Below are 19,682 nucleotides of genomic sequence, written 5' to 3'. Positions count from 1 at the left end.
GAAGCGGATTGCATGTGTAGGCTACAATTTGATGAGAAACCAAGTTGACACAGCTAATGAAATATATACAGTGGCTGCTTCCGCCGTCCTTCCGCCGCCAGCCCCACCCCGCCGTTCCCTCTGTCGCTTTCGCTGCGCCGCTGTCGCCCATTCCACCTGAAAAAAACCTTAGCTTGTTTTCCTAAGGTTAAGTTAGCTAGGGTTAGTTTGGTCGGGTTAGGTCAGCTGGATCTGGTTAACTAGGTTGGGTTAGAACTTGGAATAGGATTGGTTACCTCTCCACCTGTGAGCTGAGGAGTGCATCGGGAATAGGACAGAAATGCACAGGGAAACCAGGTCAGCAAGCTTTGGAAGACTCTATGGGCAGGTTTGGTGCAGATCTACAATGCTGGAACTGCCTGGGGTCAGGCAAAGCCTGGAAATGAGCCTTGAGGGGCTACTTATAGCCTTCCCAATGCAGTCGGCTAGTAGGGGCAGGAATAGTTGGCTGTTCCGGTTGGTTTTCAGGAAGGGGCTTCAGCCCTATAAAAGGGGGCCCTAGGGGCCTCATTCATTAATTACTTGGAGCAGCCCTCAAGACAGCAGATAGGAGCAACAGTCAGGCAACCTTGGGCCTATATGTATGGGGTGAAGGTGACCCAGAAGAAGCTGCAGACTAAGTTAGAGTGGCAGCCTAGGTCTCACCTAGGCTGGCTTTCCGGAGAGCAAGGTGGATGGGATACTTTGGACATAGAGTCTACATAAGCTCAGTGGAGCACACAGGGTCAGAAATCTAGAGGTGCCAGGCATATAGTAGGAGAACATTTTGGTATTGTATTGTGTCCAGTTTGTGACGGACGGAAGTATGTAAGTGTTATTTCTATATTTGTCTTGATGCATAGTCTATTTGCTGGCTTTCACACACATGAATGGTTGTGAAGCACACACATGTTTATGAAGCTTGATGCCATAATGAAACACTTCCGTGTGTAATTCGTGGGCTCATCTATCAGTCTTCTGCTGCAGGATAGCCTCTGGTGGGATTTCATTCTCTAACAGTACTAGGAGTGTGCGATAGTGACAAATACATGCTTAGTGGGTGCTCTTTTACTTGAGGCTGATGGAAAACATAATTTGTGTTTACATTCATGTCATTATATTCTTGCCAGGTTGTTTTTTATATTTGTGAACTTCATATATGTGAGGACAATGCGCTCTGGAATTTCCTTGTACCTTTAAAATGCAGGCTGTGATATGTCTATTGTTTACTGTTTTGATTTTGGATGATTGAAGCACAATGTGGATTTTTTGGTAAAATAAGCCATGAATTTAAAAATTGGCATAGTACTAGTCCAGATGAGGACGGGAGCGAATACTTGTCACTCATAATCTCATAGATTTGCTTTGGTTCTGTTTAGCTGTAATGCTCTCAAAGTTGCTATGATGGGCATGCTAAATTTTACAAGCTGCCCTAGCTTTATTGATTGAGTTATTATGATCTTTTAACATCATGTCAGGCTAGTAATCTTGACCTATATGCGTATTGCACTCTTGTTTGAGAGCATAATTGGATGAGACCAATATTGGTTCTTAAGATATGAGGAATTGTCTGCGTGATATGTTTCAAGCGTGGGTGCGGGTGGCATTCTTGTGAAGGATTAAGTTGAGCTTTTCCACTGTTTTGGGGTCCTTCTTGCATAAGCATTTTTTGTCTACATCTACATTTTTGTCAAACATTGATTGCTTCTAGTCCCTATCTTTATTGTATGTAATAATACTATTTTCCGTTGACATAACAAGCTTGTGAATTTGAATATAAATGTCATTGTTGTCTTTTCAGGAGTGTATTTACTTGGACAGCTAATTTAAATGAAGGTTTTTTTGGATGGAAAAACGTTTTGCAGGCAAATGCTTCATATTTATGTGGGGAAATGAACCAAGGTTAGTTGTAACCGATCCGAACTTGTTAAAGGATGTGTTTGCCACGAAGATTGGACAAGCTTGGGGAAGATCACCCCTAATGCGAAAAGGCTTAGAAGATATTATTGGAAGAGGATTGGTTCTGGCAGATGGGGATGCATGGGTTCACCAACGACGTGTTGTAGCACCTGCATTTCACAATGAAAAGCTGAAGGTAATTTCAATAAATTTCAACCCATAAAGAATGAAAGAAGATATGCAAAACTAGAGCTATTAAGCTGCACAAAATGGGCAATTCATTTCTTAAATAACGGCACTTGTTTTTCTCTCCAAAAAATGACAGGGATTAATTGCTGTCATGGGAAGGTGTACAGCTGAACTCTTGGATAAGTGGGAACTGACAGCTCAAGGCGCACCCCTGGAAATTGAAGTTTGCGAACATCTCAGCAAGCTTACTGCAGACATCATTTCACGCACAGAGTTTGGGAGTAGCTATGAAAAAGGAAGAAAGGTGTTTGAGCAGCTTGGAGAAATAGGGGAGCACCTCCGAAGTTCAGTACATTATGGATGGCTTCCAGGCAGCAGGTGCAATATTGCGCATATTTTGTTTTTGATGCATCCAACATAAGTGTAGTTTATAGAATAATCTACTTCAGTTTTTGAGGTATCCAAAGGCTATGTACAAATCCTTAGTATCTCTCATGTTTAAGTTTTTTGAACTGCACAAGTGTACACTGAATCTTTTGAGCTGCTAATGTTCTTCAGGTTTTTGGGTGCGCAAAGGCTAATGTACAAATTCTTGGTATCTCTCATGCTTGAGTGATTTTTTTGAACTGCATAAGTATATATTGAATCTTTGGCGATGCACATTCGTAAGACAAAAGTCATGTGCACAGCTGTTAACTCTCAATGCGGAGTAAGTACCCCTCACTCATATTTTGAAGTTTAAACACCGGCTATCACTAAAACATGTCCATCTGCACATAATCTATCACTGAAATGTGAACATGCGCTACAACCGAAGTGGACTCGGGGTAGACAGCAAAGCGCACCTCAGCCTCAGCCTCAGCCTCTAACTCTACTTCGACTTCAGCCCCCGCTTCAGTCTCAGTTCCAGCCTCAGCTCCCTCTATCTCTACTTCGACTTTAGCCCCTGCTTCAGTCTCTGTTCCAGTCTCAGCTCCCCCTACATCCTCACTTTCGACTTCAGCTTCCACTTAAGCACTAGTTTCAGCTACAGCCTCTACATCCTCAGCGACAGCTGCAGACACTATCAGTGACATACTCATACCCATGACGTCGGTTGCTCGCTTACCTTCCTCTCCTGTCACAGCTCTTTCACCACTTATGACACCTACTGCAGAGGTGTTATACACTGCTCCGCATTACACCTCAACCTTCCTCTCCCCTCTCCCTCTCAATCAGCCCATGCTCCCACATCCCATTGGGACTGCCTCATCCATCCCACTGTCATCCCCATACCTCACCCAGCTCACCCAGTCACCGCCTAGCTTCCGGACTCATCCCCATACTTTCATGTCATAGCCATTCCAGTGTCAGCTAGGACATGGGCGGGCTGACACACCGGAGGCCTGGGAAACCTTGCTCATGGAGGTACACAGTGCCTGTGAGCACGAGATGGAGCTGACACGCTTTGCACAGGAGCAGAGCCGCATCATACAGGAACAGGCTCGCACCATTCAGGAACAGGCTGGTCTCATTCAGGGACTCGGACATGATATCTCGTAGCTCCGACAGGAGGTCACAACCATACACACAGTTCTAGGGAGTACCTAGGTTGTCGAGGCACAGATTGCGAGCATGCATTTGTTATTGAGGAGACATCCAGATGGGTTGACGTGGCCAAACGGGAACCCCCAAGGGTAATAGTTTCGGCTACCCTCATGGAGCAGTAGCAGAGAGTCAGGAAGGCTCTCAACATCAGAGTACGTGGGATCCCACGCACTGAGGCTACACCGATGGCAGATGTGATTGCTTTCGTGGCCACTACTTCGGGTGTGGCTGAGCACAGGATTAAGGAGGGATGGCGGGTGGGGAGAGACCCCAACCGAGAGCAACCACTTATCAAACAGTTCCATGACACTTAGGCACGACTTTCAGCTTTACGACGCAGGTCAGTCCTTCGAGATCAACCAGTGATCTTCATGGATGAGGACCTCATCCCTCTACAGGTTGAGGAGAGACGCTCTTTGTTGCAACAGCGAGATCAGGCCCGGAAGGAGGGGAAGTGGGCAGTGGTACGAGAGGGACGACTTCTTACAGGCCCCCGTAGGGCACCAGTCCCCTCCGCTACATAGGGAAGCGAGGTCTATGAGACTTGGATATCCGAGACTCTATCCTGCACCATTTGGAGCTGTAATGGTACCTTATGGTCAGATTCAGGGAACTTTCGGAATCCTATACAAGTCACGACATAGTCTTTTATATAGAGACACATCAGAGTCCAGAGCGCCCACTACCAGTAGTCAGCGGGCATACATGGGAGTCTGCCTACAGAGATGAGACGAGGGATACAGGGGGAGTTCGAGGGTCAGGTGGAGTCACAATCCTTTATAGATCCACACTTTTGGGGACCATTTCAGTAGAGCAAAGAGATGCACATTCCAGGTTTTTGGATCCGGATTCGGCACATGGACAGCCGGGATCTGTTTGTTGCAGTTTGCCACTTCCCCCTTGAGACATCCCACTTTGCCAGAGATATTTGAGGTGAGGATGAGACATCTCCATTTGCTGCTCCTTATCAGTCCATTGTTGACTTCTTTAGCCGCGGAGAAGTCCTCCTAGTTGGGGACTTTAACGCGAGGATATGCGCCTGTCAGGTACCACTCCTCGACTTCAGGTATGATTGCACTCTATTGCTAGACATTAACCTTGAGGAGGCATGTATGCTATGGGTTTCGGCTAACAGACGAGGTCCGTTCACATCTTATGGACAAGCCCTATTAGACCTCGGCAGGATGCATGATCTCATTATTTATAATGGTCTTGACAGATGGCCCGCCTCAGGTGGTTTCACGTGCTTTCCACATGGGGGAGGCTCCAGCGTTGTTGATTACATCATGGGATCCCCTGTCTTTAGATCTCGCATCACTGGCTTTACGGTAGTACCTCTCCCTCCAGGGGTTGATCATACCTATCTTTTCTTTGGCATTTCCACTCCCCGTCGCACATCACCTTCCACCCCATTGAGTTCTTACTCCACCTACCATGACATGCGCTTTGACCGCGATCACTCACCCACTTCCTCTGGCCGTCTGTACATACTTCTCGCTTATATCGACTTCATACCCCGGTTAGAGGATCGTGCTGCCCTGGTCACCTGCTCACTACACGAGGTTGCCCTTCACGCTTTCCCCCACACCACCCGCTCTTGTGGACTTCAAGTAACGGAAGACCCGCTTCACGGCACTGTGTACTAGGCATGTGCATGTACTTGCTCAACTGGGAGACGGCATACTAAATATGAGGCCGGGTATGACATACATAAATGAGGCAGCCCACAGCCTGCTGATAAAGGGTGGCATCAAATGGTGCACTCCCATCCTCGGAGGAGAAACGAAAGTCAGGCTCCAACGGTGTAGAAACTGGCTTACAATCTTCAAACTGGAAGCGGTCTAAGAGTTGTCCAATGTACTTGGACCGACTCATCATTATGCCCCCCTCAACATATGCAATGTGGATGTCCAAGTAATAGTGCAACGGGCCCATGTCTATCATTGCAAATGATTTCTGCAAGTCAGCTTTGAAATCTGCAATTTTGTCCATAGTTGGCCTAGTGACAAGCATGTCATCCACGTAAAGAATGAGAATTAAAAATTCTCAAGCACTCTGTCTGACATAAAGAGTTGCTTTTGTATGGCTGTTTTGAAAGCCACGGGCTGTCAAATATGCATGTATCTTGGCATACCATGCTCGGGGTTCCTGCTTCAAATATTTTTGAGCCGGCAAACGTGATTTTGAGAACCTTTTTTCTCAAAGCCAGGAGGCTGAGTGACATAGACCTCTTCTTGTAAATCACCATGAAGGAAGGTGATCTTAATTTCCAACTGATGCACCTCCCAATTTTTGTGGGATGCAAGAACAATGATGCACCATATAGTCGTGATATGTGAGGTGGGAGCAAAGGTCTCTTCAAAATCAATGTCATGTTGTTGTGCATAACTCATTGCAACAAGACGAGCTTTGAAGTGGTCAAAACTGCCATCAGCTTTTCGTTTGACCTTGTAACATAGCTACCAGGGAACGGGGGGGTCGGAACGGGAACATTTCGGGAAGGGGGAATGTGGGAACGGGAACGGGAACGCTACATCATATGACACATCATCAAATCACATGGAAAGGAGTAGAAGGGGAGGAAGGAGAGGGGGCTGAGTGGCTGAGTGGAAAGGGGTGGAGAAGGGAGTGGAAGGGGAGGGGGCTGAGTGGAGAAGGTTCAAGGGAGTAGAAGGAGAGGGGCTGAGTTGAACGGAGTGGAAGAAGAGGGGGCTGAGTGGAAGGGAGTGGAAGGAGAAAGAAAGAAAGAAAGTTTATTAAAGTCTTTGGGAGACCGTGAAGGTCTATGAGACTAAAGATAATTGATACAATGACCATAACGGTGGCGGTCTCAAAACGGGCTAGCCAACCGTTTCTACAAAAAAGAGGTTATGAAGGACAGGGTGTCTAGTCCTGATACAAAAAATATGTGTCTACCTCCAGATGATACAAAAAAGAAGGGGGGGGCACCAAAAATGGGGCAGAGGGGAGAGAGAGTAGAAGGGAGTGGGAGTGGGAGTGGGAGTGGAGGGGGCTAAGCGGAAGGAGAGGGAGTAGAAGGGAGTGGGAGGTTGGGTAGAGAGTGGGAAACTCCCCCGTCGGCGGCTATATATGCTCTTGCGCAACCCTAAACTGGGAACGCCAAACCCTAGACGTTCCGGCCGTTCCGGTCACGTTCCCTAGCGTTCCCACGTTCCAAGAAGACGGAACGTCGTTCCCTGGTAACTATGCCTTGTAAACCCATTTTGTGCCTAAAGCACGCTTTAAAAGTAACAAAGTAATAGTACCCCCCAAGTGATGCTGTCCACATTGGTCCGCATTCATCACTATGTACAAGATGCAACTTCCTGGATGCACCAAGGGTCCCGTCCTTTTGAAATGGAAACCTATGGCCCTCGAAGCAGCCCTCACATACATGTTTGTTAAGTGCATGCATGGGTGGAAGATATCATGTTAATGCATCTTCACCAAACTATTGAAGTTGAGATGTCCCAATCTCTCATGCCATAGATGTGTATCAGAAATTACAGATTCAGCCATGCCATGAGCTTCTATAGCAGCCTGTTGTGCATATATGTCAAGATGATATAGCCCTCTATCAAGTGTTCCAGTAAGTACAATATAGTTATCGTACCGATTATCATAAACGACACAGTGATAACCGTCAAAAAGAACTTTGAAGCCATGTTTGGAGATGGCTGAGATAGAAATTAGATTCTTTTTGATACTTGGAACATATAAAACTTTCAGAAGTGTAACGGTATCACCAGACACTGTGGTGAGAGTCACTTGTGACAATCACTTGACCAATCCCTATCACGGGATATGCTGCATTATTTGCACAAGTGACACTGGAACGCCACTCAATGTGTAAAACAGATTTTTGCAGGAAGTGATGTGCTTTGAAGCACCACTATCAAAGTACTAGTCTAAGGCAGAATCTGCTGAGACTGTAAAAGCTGAATCATGCAGAGTAGGATTATAATGGCACTCCACAAGAAATGCCTACTCATCATGAGCAAGATTGGTTGCCTCTGTATTTGTGATATGAGCAGTTGGAGTATTTGTGACGGCAAGACCTTGCTGTCATGGCTGTCCATGCTGCTTCTTCTCGGAAGCAATACGCTTCCGGCACTCAGAGATGTCACGACGACCTCGTTTCTTGCAAGTTGCAATAGTTGCAGTGTTTCTTCTTCTTCCCATGAGCAGGAGAAGAAGAGGATGAGGTACCAGATGTAGGTTTGGACTTGCTGTAATCCCCCCCCCCCCCCCTATGATCAGTAGCAAAGGCTTGATCTACATGAGTAGAAGCAGCCCTGTTTTGACTACTCTGCTTCTCCTGTAGGAGTAGGAAAACAAGCTCAAAAGAATAGTGGTTGGGGTTACTCATGGCCACTAGTCCAAGTGTTGCAGGAAATCCCTGAGGGAGTCCATCGAGTGTGGTGGACACAACCTGTGAGTCTAGTACAATTTCATCAACATTGATGAGCTGCTCTCTAAATTCCTTGACGTGTGTCAAATAGGCATCCATGCTGCCCCCTTCATTCATCTTAACATTGTCAAGCAGCCTGTGCAAATAAGCATCTCTAGCCTTATAACGACTAAAAACTACAGCTCAATCAAGACCACTAATTGGATGGATACAAATTAATAGGTGATGGCACAATGAATAACCACCCAACCATTCTCTGGTTCAGCAAGCTCGTCACACTCTCACGTAAGAAGTACCTGCATGCTAAATACCAAAGCCCACAATTCCCTAGATGGATCTAGTATGCCACATGTCTACATTTTAGGGTACCTCCTAAATGTAGTCACAACTGATACCTCAGTTTTGCTTTCTAGTAACCTAAGAGACCTTTTCATGAAAGGCACGAAATTTCGATTGTACTCTTTTAAAGAGTCTTGCCTTTTAAAAGCTATCGATAAGGGAATCTCAAAGTTTGTTTTGCAATTAGAAGAATGTTTAGGAGTCAAAAATATCTTATCAGAATGGAAAGGGAAGATTTTGAAGAAAGTTTCTTTGAAACTAGAAGAAGTCCCTTCGGTTAATTGCTCAAAGAAAAGTAACATCTTTCTAAAGACGATGAAACTCTTCTTCGAAAATTCCATAGGAATTTAGTCATTTCTTATGTGGACAAATGTTCCAATAACTTTGTTTTTATTTGCAAAAAGTTTTACTTAGAATGTCTTTTGAGAGAAGTGAACTCGTCTACCAAAACTTACGCCCCTGCTTTAGTTTCTCAAAAGGATTTGATCTCAAAACATCAGAGTTTTTGCAAGTCTTTTGGGTTTGTTTGCAATCCAAGCACACCTTTTCTTTGTGTTGCTTGGAAGTTTCACAAAACTCCAAAAAAGCCAAGATTTATTGCCGCTGCTTGTGAGACTACTTTGACGAATGTCTCTAAATGGCTAAGCTACTGCTTCAAAGCCATGTTGCCTAGTGTCCATGAACTTTGGAGGGACTTATTAAAAGAGGCAGATGTCCCCTCGAACTCAAGCTGGATTTTAAATGACTCTGTAGGAGCGATTCTTGTTGTAAAATTTTTTAATTCCTCTCGAAGCATTCAGGAAAAAGAGTCTCCTATTCTCCTTCAAACCTATGATTTTACCACGCTTTACACAAAGATTGAGCTGGAAGACTTGAAGTTTAGAAATAAAAAGCTAGTGGCTGAAGTTTTCAAGGTGAGATTTGACAAAGATAGATGCAAAGTGCTAAAAGTTGAGAAAACAGCCTTATGCTTTGACTTTTTGTGGCTAAAAAATAAAGATCATGACATAGGTTCTAAAAAGAAAAGATACACAAAGGTAGTAAGTGTAGAAGATGTTTGCTCTTGGATAGATTTTCTTTTAGATAATCTTTACATCACAATAGGTGATTCTTTGTTTCAACAAGTTATAGGAATCCCCATGGGCACTAATTGTACCGTCTTTTTAGCAAACTTTTATCTTTTCACTTATGAATTTGAGTTTATGCAACGTCTTATTTCTATCAATACCTGCCCTATCATTTTACATAAGCTTAGTCAAGTTAGGTGTTTTATAGATGATTTATTTGTTCGAGATGTTCCTAACTTTCAAGACTTTATGTACAAAGACGCTAGAGCTTTTGGAGAAGGAATCTATCCTCGTGACTCTTGTGAACTGAACTGCACTTTAAGAGGGGATTCTTGTGTTTTCTTAGATCTTAGACTTTCTCAATCTACCATAGGATTAGAGGTTGATATATACGATAAACGTGAACAACCTGAATATAGTGGTTTATACATTATAAAAATGCCTCACATTGACTCAAACATTTTGATTTGGAAAAATATGGAGTCATTTCTTCCCAATTCCATAGATTTTCCCGCCTTTGTACAACTAAGGAGTCTTTTATCACTCAGTGTAGTAATTTGATCACTTTACTATTACACAAGAGGTATAATCCAAGGAAAATAATGAAAAAAGTTCGCACATTCTTAGATATGAAGTCTTTTATCTATGGTGTTTCGGCCTTAGGTTTGTTTAGAATGATTGAACATAAGCTGAAAACAAAAAGCGAGGAGCTGAATAGCCCGTTTTTCTTTTAGTTTTAAAAGAGAGTTTGTTTGAGTATACTTGTGCTTTCTAAGTTAGAAATGTATTTTTGCCTCTTTGTAGAAACGATACACAAGTGTAAAGGGCCATTTAGCTCTTTATGTTTTAAATAAGAGAGAGAGAGAGAGTTTCTAGTTTTTTTGGAAGTTTTTGTTTCTTGACTTGCTTGTTTATTTTTGCTTAGTCACCTTCTTCGTTTCTTCTTTATTTCTTGTTTTCATTCTCTTTTGTTTATTTGACGTATTTTAGTAAGCACTGGGTTTGCCCAAGAGACTCCGCGGGTCTTTAGAAACCCAGTGTAGCTGCTTATGCTTGGGCTTTGATAACGACATAAGTGTTGCTTTGCTTGCTAAGTATGTCTTCCTTTTGTTTTTCATAAAAGTTTTTGTTTACCTCTTTTTTCTTCTCTTTCATTTTCTCTTTTATTTTCTTTGTAGATTTTTGATCTTTAGAACAACAAATTTTCTAAATTTGTATGATTGGACTTATTCTAGTCTTACAAAGGTATACCTCCTAAATGCATCATTTACGCCTCTCTTGGGATATCATTGAAATCATTTGCCCCTTGGCACATTTAATGCATTTAGACCCCTTAGCCTTAGATCCACCTAGTCTAGTGCCATGTCACCCTCACCAAGGACCTTGACCTTGATTCCTTTTTGATCATTTACGTGAAGCCTAAACAAATATAGGTCATGTTGCCTCAACTTGAGCGTAACATTCCTTCCCTCTTCAGGCATCAGCGTCCTTGATGATGAAGTCTAGGAACACTCTCCGTAACTGGTATACGGATTCGCAGGTAGCTTCTGATAGAGGTAAACCATGCCATGCAACCAATACCGTGGGTATCTTCCGATTGCGTACTTGCATTGTTCCTCGGGCAAGGATTCTTGTTGGTTTGCGGCCTGCATTATCCTCTATCTCCTGAAACAAATCAACACCCTCGATTAGTGAGTCACCTGTATGCAAAAATTTCTTTAAATGAGAAACATAAAACACTGGGTACACCTTACAACCTTGCGGTAATTCTAATTTATAGGCTACCTTGCCTATTCTTTTTAGAATTAACCACGGCCCACAATATCGGGGTGATAACTTAGCACTCTCTCCTGTAGTCAAGGACTTAGAGTGAAGGAACTCTAAGAAAAACCTTTTCTCCTTCCTTAAATTCTCTAACAGATCGGCAACCATTTGTCCCACGTATGTTGCCTCAATGAAACATATGCTCTAAGCATATCCTCTAAAATTTGGTTGATTCTTTCTGTCTGACCATCCGTTTATGGATGATCCCCACTACTCATTCCCAACTCAGTCCTTAGTGTCTCAAACATTGCAGTCTAAAAATGACTGGTAAATTTGACATCCTTGTCTGACACTATGGATTTGGGTAATCCATGTAAACGAAATATCTGTTTAATAAACAAATCCGCCACTTGCGGGGCACTAACAGACTCTCTAGTTGGAATGAAGTGAGCCATCTTGGTAAGACGATTAACTACCACAAGGATAGAATCATATCCACCTTGTGTCATAGGTAGACCTACAATAAAGTCCATGGAAATGCTCTCCCACCAACCTAGTGGTATTTTCAAAGGTTGTAAAAGTCCGGGTGGCTTGACCCGCTTTGCCTTACTTACTTGACACGAAAAACAACGTGTCACATATTCATGAATATGTTTTTTCATCTTTGGCCAAAAGAAATCTCGCTTCACGAGATCATATGTTTTCTCGACTCTCGGATGTCCTGCACATGGGCTATCATGGCATTGTTGAATGACTCTCTGCCTGAGATTGTTCTGATTAGGTACTACTACCTTGCCATTTCTTTTCAGCATACCATTCTTATGGTATATCTTGCATAAGTTTGGCCTTTTCTGGATGCCGGGTCATCCTTTTTCCCGGGTTTGAATACATGAGCCTTAGGCCAAAGGCTCTGGACGAACTCGTCCACCTTTTGAGTTTCTCTTATCTCAGTCATTAGAGCACTTTCTAATACCGTGAAACTCATTTTATGCATAATGCGTGACAACACATCAGCAACTTTATTATCCTTTCCTCTTCGGTACTGAATCGTCAAGTTAAACTCCTGCATGAGTTCTACCCACCTAGCTTGGCGGCCTCTCAAGTCAGGTTATTTACAAAAATGTTTCAGAGTATCATGATCAACATCAACATAAAACTCTGACCCATATAAATAATGTCTCCATGTTTTCAGAGCATGGACAACAGCATACAACTCTAATTTATGAGTTGGCCAATTTCGTTGAGAGGGAGAAAGCTTCTTGCTTTTAAAGGCTACTGGCCTTCCCTCTTGGAGGAGAACTGCTCCTACCGCAATGCCACTTGCATCGGTTTCAAGGAAAAACGGTTTCTGGGGATTAACTATTTTTAACATCGGTCCTGAGACCACAGCTTGTTTTATGGTGTTAAAACTCTCCTGTTGATTCTGTCCCCATATAAAAGGTACTTTATCTGAGGTCAAATCAGTCAATGGCGATACTATTTCGGAATATCCTTTGATATCCTTCGATAAAATTGGACAAATCCCAAGAATGATCGCAAAGCGGTCAAACTCTGAGGGATAGGCCAAGTCAGTATTGCAACCACTTTCTTTGGATCCATTTCTACCCCCTCAGGAGTAATAATGAATCCTAAATATTCAAGTCTTACCATACACAGTACAGTTTTCTTTTTATTTACATAAAGACTGGCTTTTCTCAAAGTATTGAACACTATTCTTAAGTATTCGTGATGCTCAGCAATACTTTTGCTGAACACAAGAATATCGTCAATAAAATGTACTACAAACTTCTCGATATACGGACGTAGTAAATCGTTCATAAGCATGACGAATGTAGCTGGAGCATTGGTAAGTCCAAACGGCATGAGCATTGGTAAGTCCAAACGGCATTACCAAAAACTCATAATGTCCAAACCTGCTTCTAAAAGCGGTTTTATGCACATCCTCGGCTCTAATACGGATCTGATGGTAGCCACATTTAAGATCTATCTTACTGAAAATTACGGCCCCATGTAATGCATCTAGCAAATCATCGATCCGAGCCATCGGATACTTGTGCTTAATAGTGATATTATTCAATGCTCTGTAATCTATACAGAGGCGAAAAGTAACATCTTTCTTCTTTTTTAATATCACTGGCGAAGCAAAAGGTGAGAAACTGGGTTGAATTTGCCCCAACTTGAGGTATTCTATTAGTTGTCTCCGTACCTCCGCTTCTTCGGTAAAACTTAACCTATAGGGAGGTCTATTTACAAGTTCTGCCCCCGGGATTAGTTTAATCTTATGCTGAACATTCCACTCTGGAGGTAACCCATAAGGTAACTCATGCCTAAAACAATCAGAGAACTCCTTTGCTATTTGATCAGCCAACTTGACCATCTCTCCATTTTGGGTAACTTTAGTGCTAGTCAAAGGACCATCAATCGGCTCTACCGATGCTGTACAAAGAAATAAAAACTCTTCTTGAGCTTTTCTAACTTCCATTACAGAAACCAACGGTCCTTAAGGTATATCTTTTTCACCTCGTAAGACATACAGCACATCATTCATCTTAAATTGATAAATGTGTTTTTTTCAATCTATGGCTGGATTCTTCTTAGAATGCCAAGCCTTACCTAGGGCTATATCTGCGTAAGCAAGCTTTGTATTTCAAAATCAAGCTTCTCTGCATAGTCCTGAATTCGAAGTTCCAATTGGGTAACCCTTTGGTCCCATACTTCAGGCGAACTTCTGTCTACCATTCTGACTGTATATGCATAGTAAGATGGGCTAGTCTTTAATTTCATCCTCTTTACAAGCTTGGAGTTAATTACATTGTGCATTGACACTGAGTCAAATGACACAATGACATCATGATTGGCTACTTGCCCTTTCATCTTAATTAACTCCGTATTGTTAAAGGCTGTATACCCCGTTACTGCGGGCTTTGATAGGACATTATCAGGTGCACTAGTTACTAGCTTAGCAACAAACACACATAACAAAATAGACCTTTGAGAAGATCCTGCTAGCTGAATCTACATTTGTTCTGCTCTGGGACTTTCCTCCATTTCCACGTCGCATTCTGAAATCACCATCTCAGCCATTCGACGATCCTTGTTTCGTGGACAATCTTTCCACTGATGAGGCTGAAGGCATCCAAAACATAAGCCTTCTCTTCTCGCTTTTTCTCTTTGCTTTGGGTTCAAAGAGAAGACTTCGACCAAGCCTGGGCTGCCATTGGTGTTACTTTTCTTTTCATTCCAATGGTGGTACTTGATTTAGGAGTCTCAACTGGCTTTGCCTGCTTGGCTTGACCACTAGGTTGTGAGGCACTCCCTTTGCTAATCCACTTCTTCTTAAACCCAGTTTTCTTTGGGTACTCATACCGAGTCCCAACCTGCACAAATCCACTCGGTCTGTTCCCTTTGGCATCCTCATAGTTCAGGGCTATGGCGATTGCTTCATCTAGCGTGTTCGCATACTTAGGCCGAACTTCCATCTTGTTTCGATCATTCAGTCCAAAGATAAAATCTTTTACTTGGATTGACTGAGGTAGAGGTTCATAAACTTTCATTACACTTTCTCTGAACTTATCAGTGTATTCCGCCACTGATAAATTTCTCTGACGAAGGTTTCGATACTGATCCCAAGCTTGGGATGCTTCGTCAGGAGATAAGAAGTGTTTTCTAAATTCTTTTTTAAACCCCTCCCAAGTAGTGGATGCCACTCCATCTTTCTACTGTTTTATCCACCACCTATCCATTGCCTCATTAAACATATGGGTGGCCTCACGGACGAGAGGGGGGGAGGCACAGCGCGAGGGGGGGGAGAGAGAGGGGGAGGGAGAGAGCAAAAGCCTCTTCCCATTTGTGTAACTAGGTCTCTATGATATCGGAACTACGGTTAGACATCCGACCAGAATACACAAATAGCAAAAGCCTCTTCCCATTTGTGTAACTAGGTCTCTATGATATCGGAACTACGGTTAGACATCCGACCAGAATACTTTTCTGGCCTATAATTGGCAATATTAGGCACCTTAGCCCTCCTAGGCTTGACTGTATGAACATTGGTTTCAGGTTTCACTGGAGATTTACCTTTCTCTTCATGAGATGGTCTAGTAGACATACTATGAACCATTTCCCTGAGCTTGGATTGCCCTACATTTGATTGTAACTGTTGCGCTAAAATCTGTTGCAAGGCATCCTCCAATAAGGCAATTCTACCAGACAGTATATGGCCTGTTGGGCGCGACACCTGCGGGGTTGGTCGGACTTCTGACTCTATGGTATCCACCCTAGAAGCTTCTTCTTCTACTTCCATTTAGGTCGATGGGGGTGTGTGTGTGTGTGTTTTTTTTTTTTTTTTTAAACACACCTAAATTGTATTCAGAATCGAAAGCCCAACTCCCAAATTTACAGCTAACCAGGCATATATCAACTACAACCAAAACCACTTTTCCCTATACTAGGGAAACTCCTGCAATCTCAAAAACCTTAAATACCAAGGGCAAATAAACTAACATATACCACAACAAAATTTAACAGGTATAGAAAGCTCCCTGGTCATATTTCTGCCGTATGAAGAGATTAACTTGTCCCTGTAAGCCACTCCCAATCTGCATTTATAATCTAACCTGAATGGATGATGTGGCATTTTTTTTTTCAAGGTCCAAAGACCTTAGATGACGTGTCCTCTGTCAATACAACCGTTCAGACGGTTGCCTCGCTTTCGAGATCTCCTTCACCCAATCTCTGTGAGTTTTTGTTCTGTACGCTACATCATTGCAAAGTAACCATGTCGTAACAGTAAACATCACGCCTAGTTCTACGTACTCAGATGACCATCCGCTCCTTAAAGATCCTCAGCACAGAGCCGTAGCTGTTTCACGCTCCAATCTTTGGTATTAACCAAAGTTCCGCCTGCCAGTTACTACGTCCACTCAATAGGACGTACGTTCCATCTGATACCAAAGTATAATAACAGCTAACCACCCGTAAACCTGCGCGTGCGCCACTCTGATATCCAACGCAGCTCCTTTCCATCAAACAAATGGACCTTGGTATCGAACACTAGGCGCCCTTCAAGTAGCACATGCAAGACCTGTGATGACACAATAGCCCTCTGCTTGCAGTCGTGAACTCCTGCTTCCTTGCCTTCAAATCGTCAACAGCTCATTAGATTCCTGTCACAAAGCCCACGCACAGCTTTTGTCTTTGACTTTGATCCCGTATGACTTTGTGTGCATTTCTTCTTTGCACTCTGAGTGAAGTGTCGCTCCAAACTTCCACAATCCGATACAATCCTGCGACCAGGGCTTTGATACCAAAATATAACGACTAAAAACTACTGCTCAATCTCAGCAAGCTTGTCACACTCTCACGTAAGAAGTACCTGCATACTGAATACCAAAGCCCACAATTCCCTAGATGGATCTAGCATGCCACATGTCTACATTTTAGGGTACCTTTTAAATGCATCATTTACCCCTCTCTTGGGATATCATTGAAATCATTTGCCCCTTGGCACATTTAATGCATTTAGACCCCTTAGCCTTAGATCCATGTAGTCTAGTGCCATGTCACCCTCACCAAGGACCTTGACCTTGATTCCTTTTTGATCATTTACGTGAAGCCCAAACAAATATAATACAAACATTGATCCTTTAAAGGAAAAGGTCTACTGACCCTTGTGAGGTCATGTTGCCTCAACTTGAGCGTAATAGGCCTCATTGGGTATCTCATAAAGACTGGCTAGAGTGTCCCATGCAGCCTTGGCGGTTTTGCAAGACCAAATGTGAGGTATAACAACTCTCTTGCAATTCATGGCAATCATTGCATGTGCCTGTGCATCTCATTGATCCCAACGAATCTGTTCTTGTGTTGGATGGTCGGCGGCAGGCACTGAGGGAGTATTGGTAGATGAACTAGAAGTGGCTGCGGTGGCAGCATGTGCCTGTGATGAAGAGATAGATCTAGTCTTGGTTCCCCAAAAGTTTCTAGACACCAACAGGTGGTGCACCAAGTACGACCCCATGGGATAATTGGTGCCATCAAGCTTGTCCTCAGCAGCTAGCATCCCAAAAAATTCATGGTTTGCCATTGCAAATGAAAATCTCCAAAAAATGAAAAATAAAAGTACCTTGCAAATGTCATAGTCTCAAGGCGAAACGCAAAGAGCTGGCTGCCCAATATTTGACTGCTGGCTGCAAATGTCAGACCAAAAATAACAGCAAATGTCTGCAAGTCTCAATGCCAAGATGGCTGCTCAAATGTACAAGCTGTCCCCAAATATGGCCTGCAAGAAAATGTCTGTCTAATCAAAAGACCCCCCTTGCAAATAGCTGTTTTGCAAATGACCAGGCCAAATCAAAGGGCAAATGCAAGAATATCCAAAATTGAGCTATGCCAAGCAAATGTCACTGCAATCGACAACAGATCTGGCAAAAGCCCCGAATTCTGAGAGGCAAATATGTCAAAAAGAGGGCAAATGTGTGAAAAACAAAAAACCTCAAATTGTGCTACAACTTGCAAATGTGATTCAATGGGCTGCAATTTCAAGCCAATCCCAATGCTCCTGCATGTAATGTCTGCAATGAACTGGACCTGGCCTCAAAATCCCGAAAATCTGCCAATTCGGACTGCTAAAAATAGCAAATGTCTACAATTCTCACTCACACTGAGTGGAAAAGTTCCTGCAAATCTCAACATTGTCCTTTGCAAAATTGAAGCCCAATGTGGAAAACCCCAATTTCGAAAGGGCAAATAAAGAGGGAAAATTGAGGAAAAGCCCCCAAAATTGCTGCAAATTGGCAATTTGACATCAAAGCACTCAAAAGGACAAATTCTAACGACTGTTGCTGTGTTGATTGCAAAGTATGACGATTTGCAGGCAAGTACAACACTTCTACATCATGCTTTATGTAGAAATTGTCAAATAGCAAGTTGATGCTGTTGTACGGTGGGGATGTGTATGGACGAATTTGGAGAGCTGTACGGAGCTGCATGGGCAGTTTTGCAAATCGTACAGAGATTGTACGGAAGGTTCTGCAAAACGTACGGCTATTGTGCGGGCAAAAGCTAGGTTGTACGTTGTACGGGCATGAGCGCAAAGCTGTACAGAGGATAGGCATTGGCTTCCACAATCTGTATGACCTATTTTACAATGGTGAATCACGCCACATCGCAACTTGTACGGCGATGCTGATGGCAATTGTACGGTTATAGCCCATACATGGACGACTAAATGTAGACAACCGATATCAACGTGTGTTGAGGGTGTCTGTAGAGCGATGGTAGCGCAAATTGTTGAAAAGACTTGACGCTTGATTTCTCAAACTGACGATTTCAGCAAATAGATGAAGGAGGAGTTGGAGGATTGTTGACAGGCCACAGGTCTTGGATGTTAAGTGCTCTGATACCATTGTTGGGTGCGGGCAGCAATGGAATGGGAAGGGAGGAAACAAGCTGAAGGAGCAGGAAGTACTTGCAAATGGATAATGAGAAAGTACAAAGTCGTGGCCTATATGGCTCCGATGTCAACCATATGGTTGACCAATGAAGTCAACCTAAGCATTGACTACTTGGCTATGGTATGGCCTTGTAAACTAGTCTTAGGGCTTGCTAACAAAGAGGTGGTGTTTTCTAGGACCGGACTGCAAGGACTTGAAGGTACTCTTTGGGTGCAAGCTTCTTCCTTGCACTTTTGCCAGCCCTTTTCTCTCCTCTTCTTTCATTCCCCTTTCTCTTATCCTCCCACCCATCGTTCTCTTTCCTTTATACTACTTCTTCCTTCCGACATGGCTATCCTGTTAGAGATGGCTGAGAATAAACTGAAGATTCTCGTATTACCCGCCTTCCTAGTAGACCGTCAATTGGATGGAAGCAATTACCATGTTTGGCGTGTTATGGTGGAGTCTGTTTTGCAGTCATATGATTTAGCAGACTTCATATTGGTGGTGGTTGTCAGGCCCCTTGCTGAAAATCTAGGGATCCTATAGCAGGACGAGGCCAAGACCATGTCTCAGCTTAGGGACCAAGTCAATGCGAGTGTAAGGTCTTTCAGCTTCCTAAATTGTACTCCTCAAGTGATTAATGGCCAAAAGTATCTGGAAGCATCTGGCGTGTCATGTGCACGGATGGGTATCTGACGTGTACAGAGGTACACAAGACTAGCTCAGTTAGCCTAGGGGGGCTTAGGGCTAGGTAGGGTTGAGTGGCAAGGGTATGAACCAAATAGAGGTCTTCGCTATTTTTTGGTGCATTAGGGCCGAGTCTATAAAAGGGGCCCAGGGGTTTAGTTTTCGAAGAGTAGGGGGGGAACAAATCTAGCTCTCTCGTGCAAGGTTTGGATCTTGGATCGTGTCATGGACCCACACCGGCATCCTAGCGTAGCCCAAGGCCCAGCAACAAATCCAAGGCCTCTGGGC

The 19,682-nt window shown here is 43.4% G+C and overlaps 1 protein-coding gene across 1 annotated transcript in view; it reads left to right on the top strand.

Moving 5' to 3' along the window:
* The window catches only part of LOC147896887 (cytokinin hydroxylase-like), a 49,125-nt gene that overhangs the window by 13,097 nt on the left and 16,346 nt on the right, over window positions 1-19,682 (top strand). The window contains exons 2-3 of the mRNA XM_087381894.1: window positions 1,884-2,113; window positions 2,243-2,484. Coding sequence (XP_087238020.1) covers window positions 1,884-2,113; window positions 2,243-2,484 — 472 coding nt within the window. The remainder of the gene's footprint in view (window positions 1-1,883; window positions 2,114-2,242; window positions 2,485-19,682) is intronic.

The sequence above is a fragment of the Dipteris shenzhenensis genome, chromosome 11 (genome assembly GCF_047967505.1).
Source record: "Dipteris shenzhenensis isolate YYH24624 ecotype China chromosome 11, Dip_SZ_1.0, whole genome shotgun sequence".
NCBI lineage: Eukaryota > Viridiplantae > Streptophyta > Polypodiopsida > Gleicheniales > Dipteridaceae > Dipteris > Dipteris shenzhenensis.
Note: the sequence above shows the minus strand (reverse complement) of the source record. Positions and strands in the feature narration are given on the sequence as shown.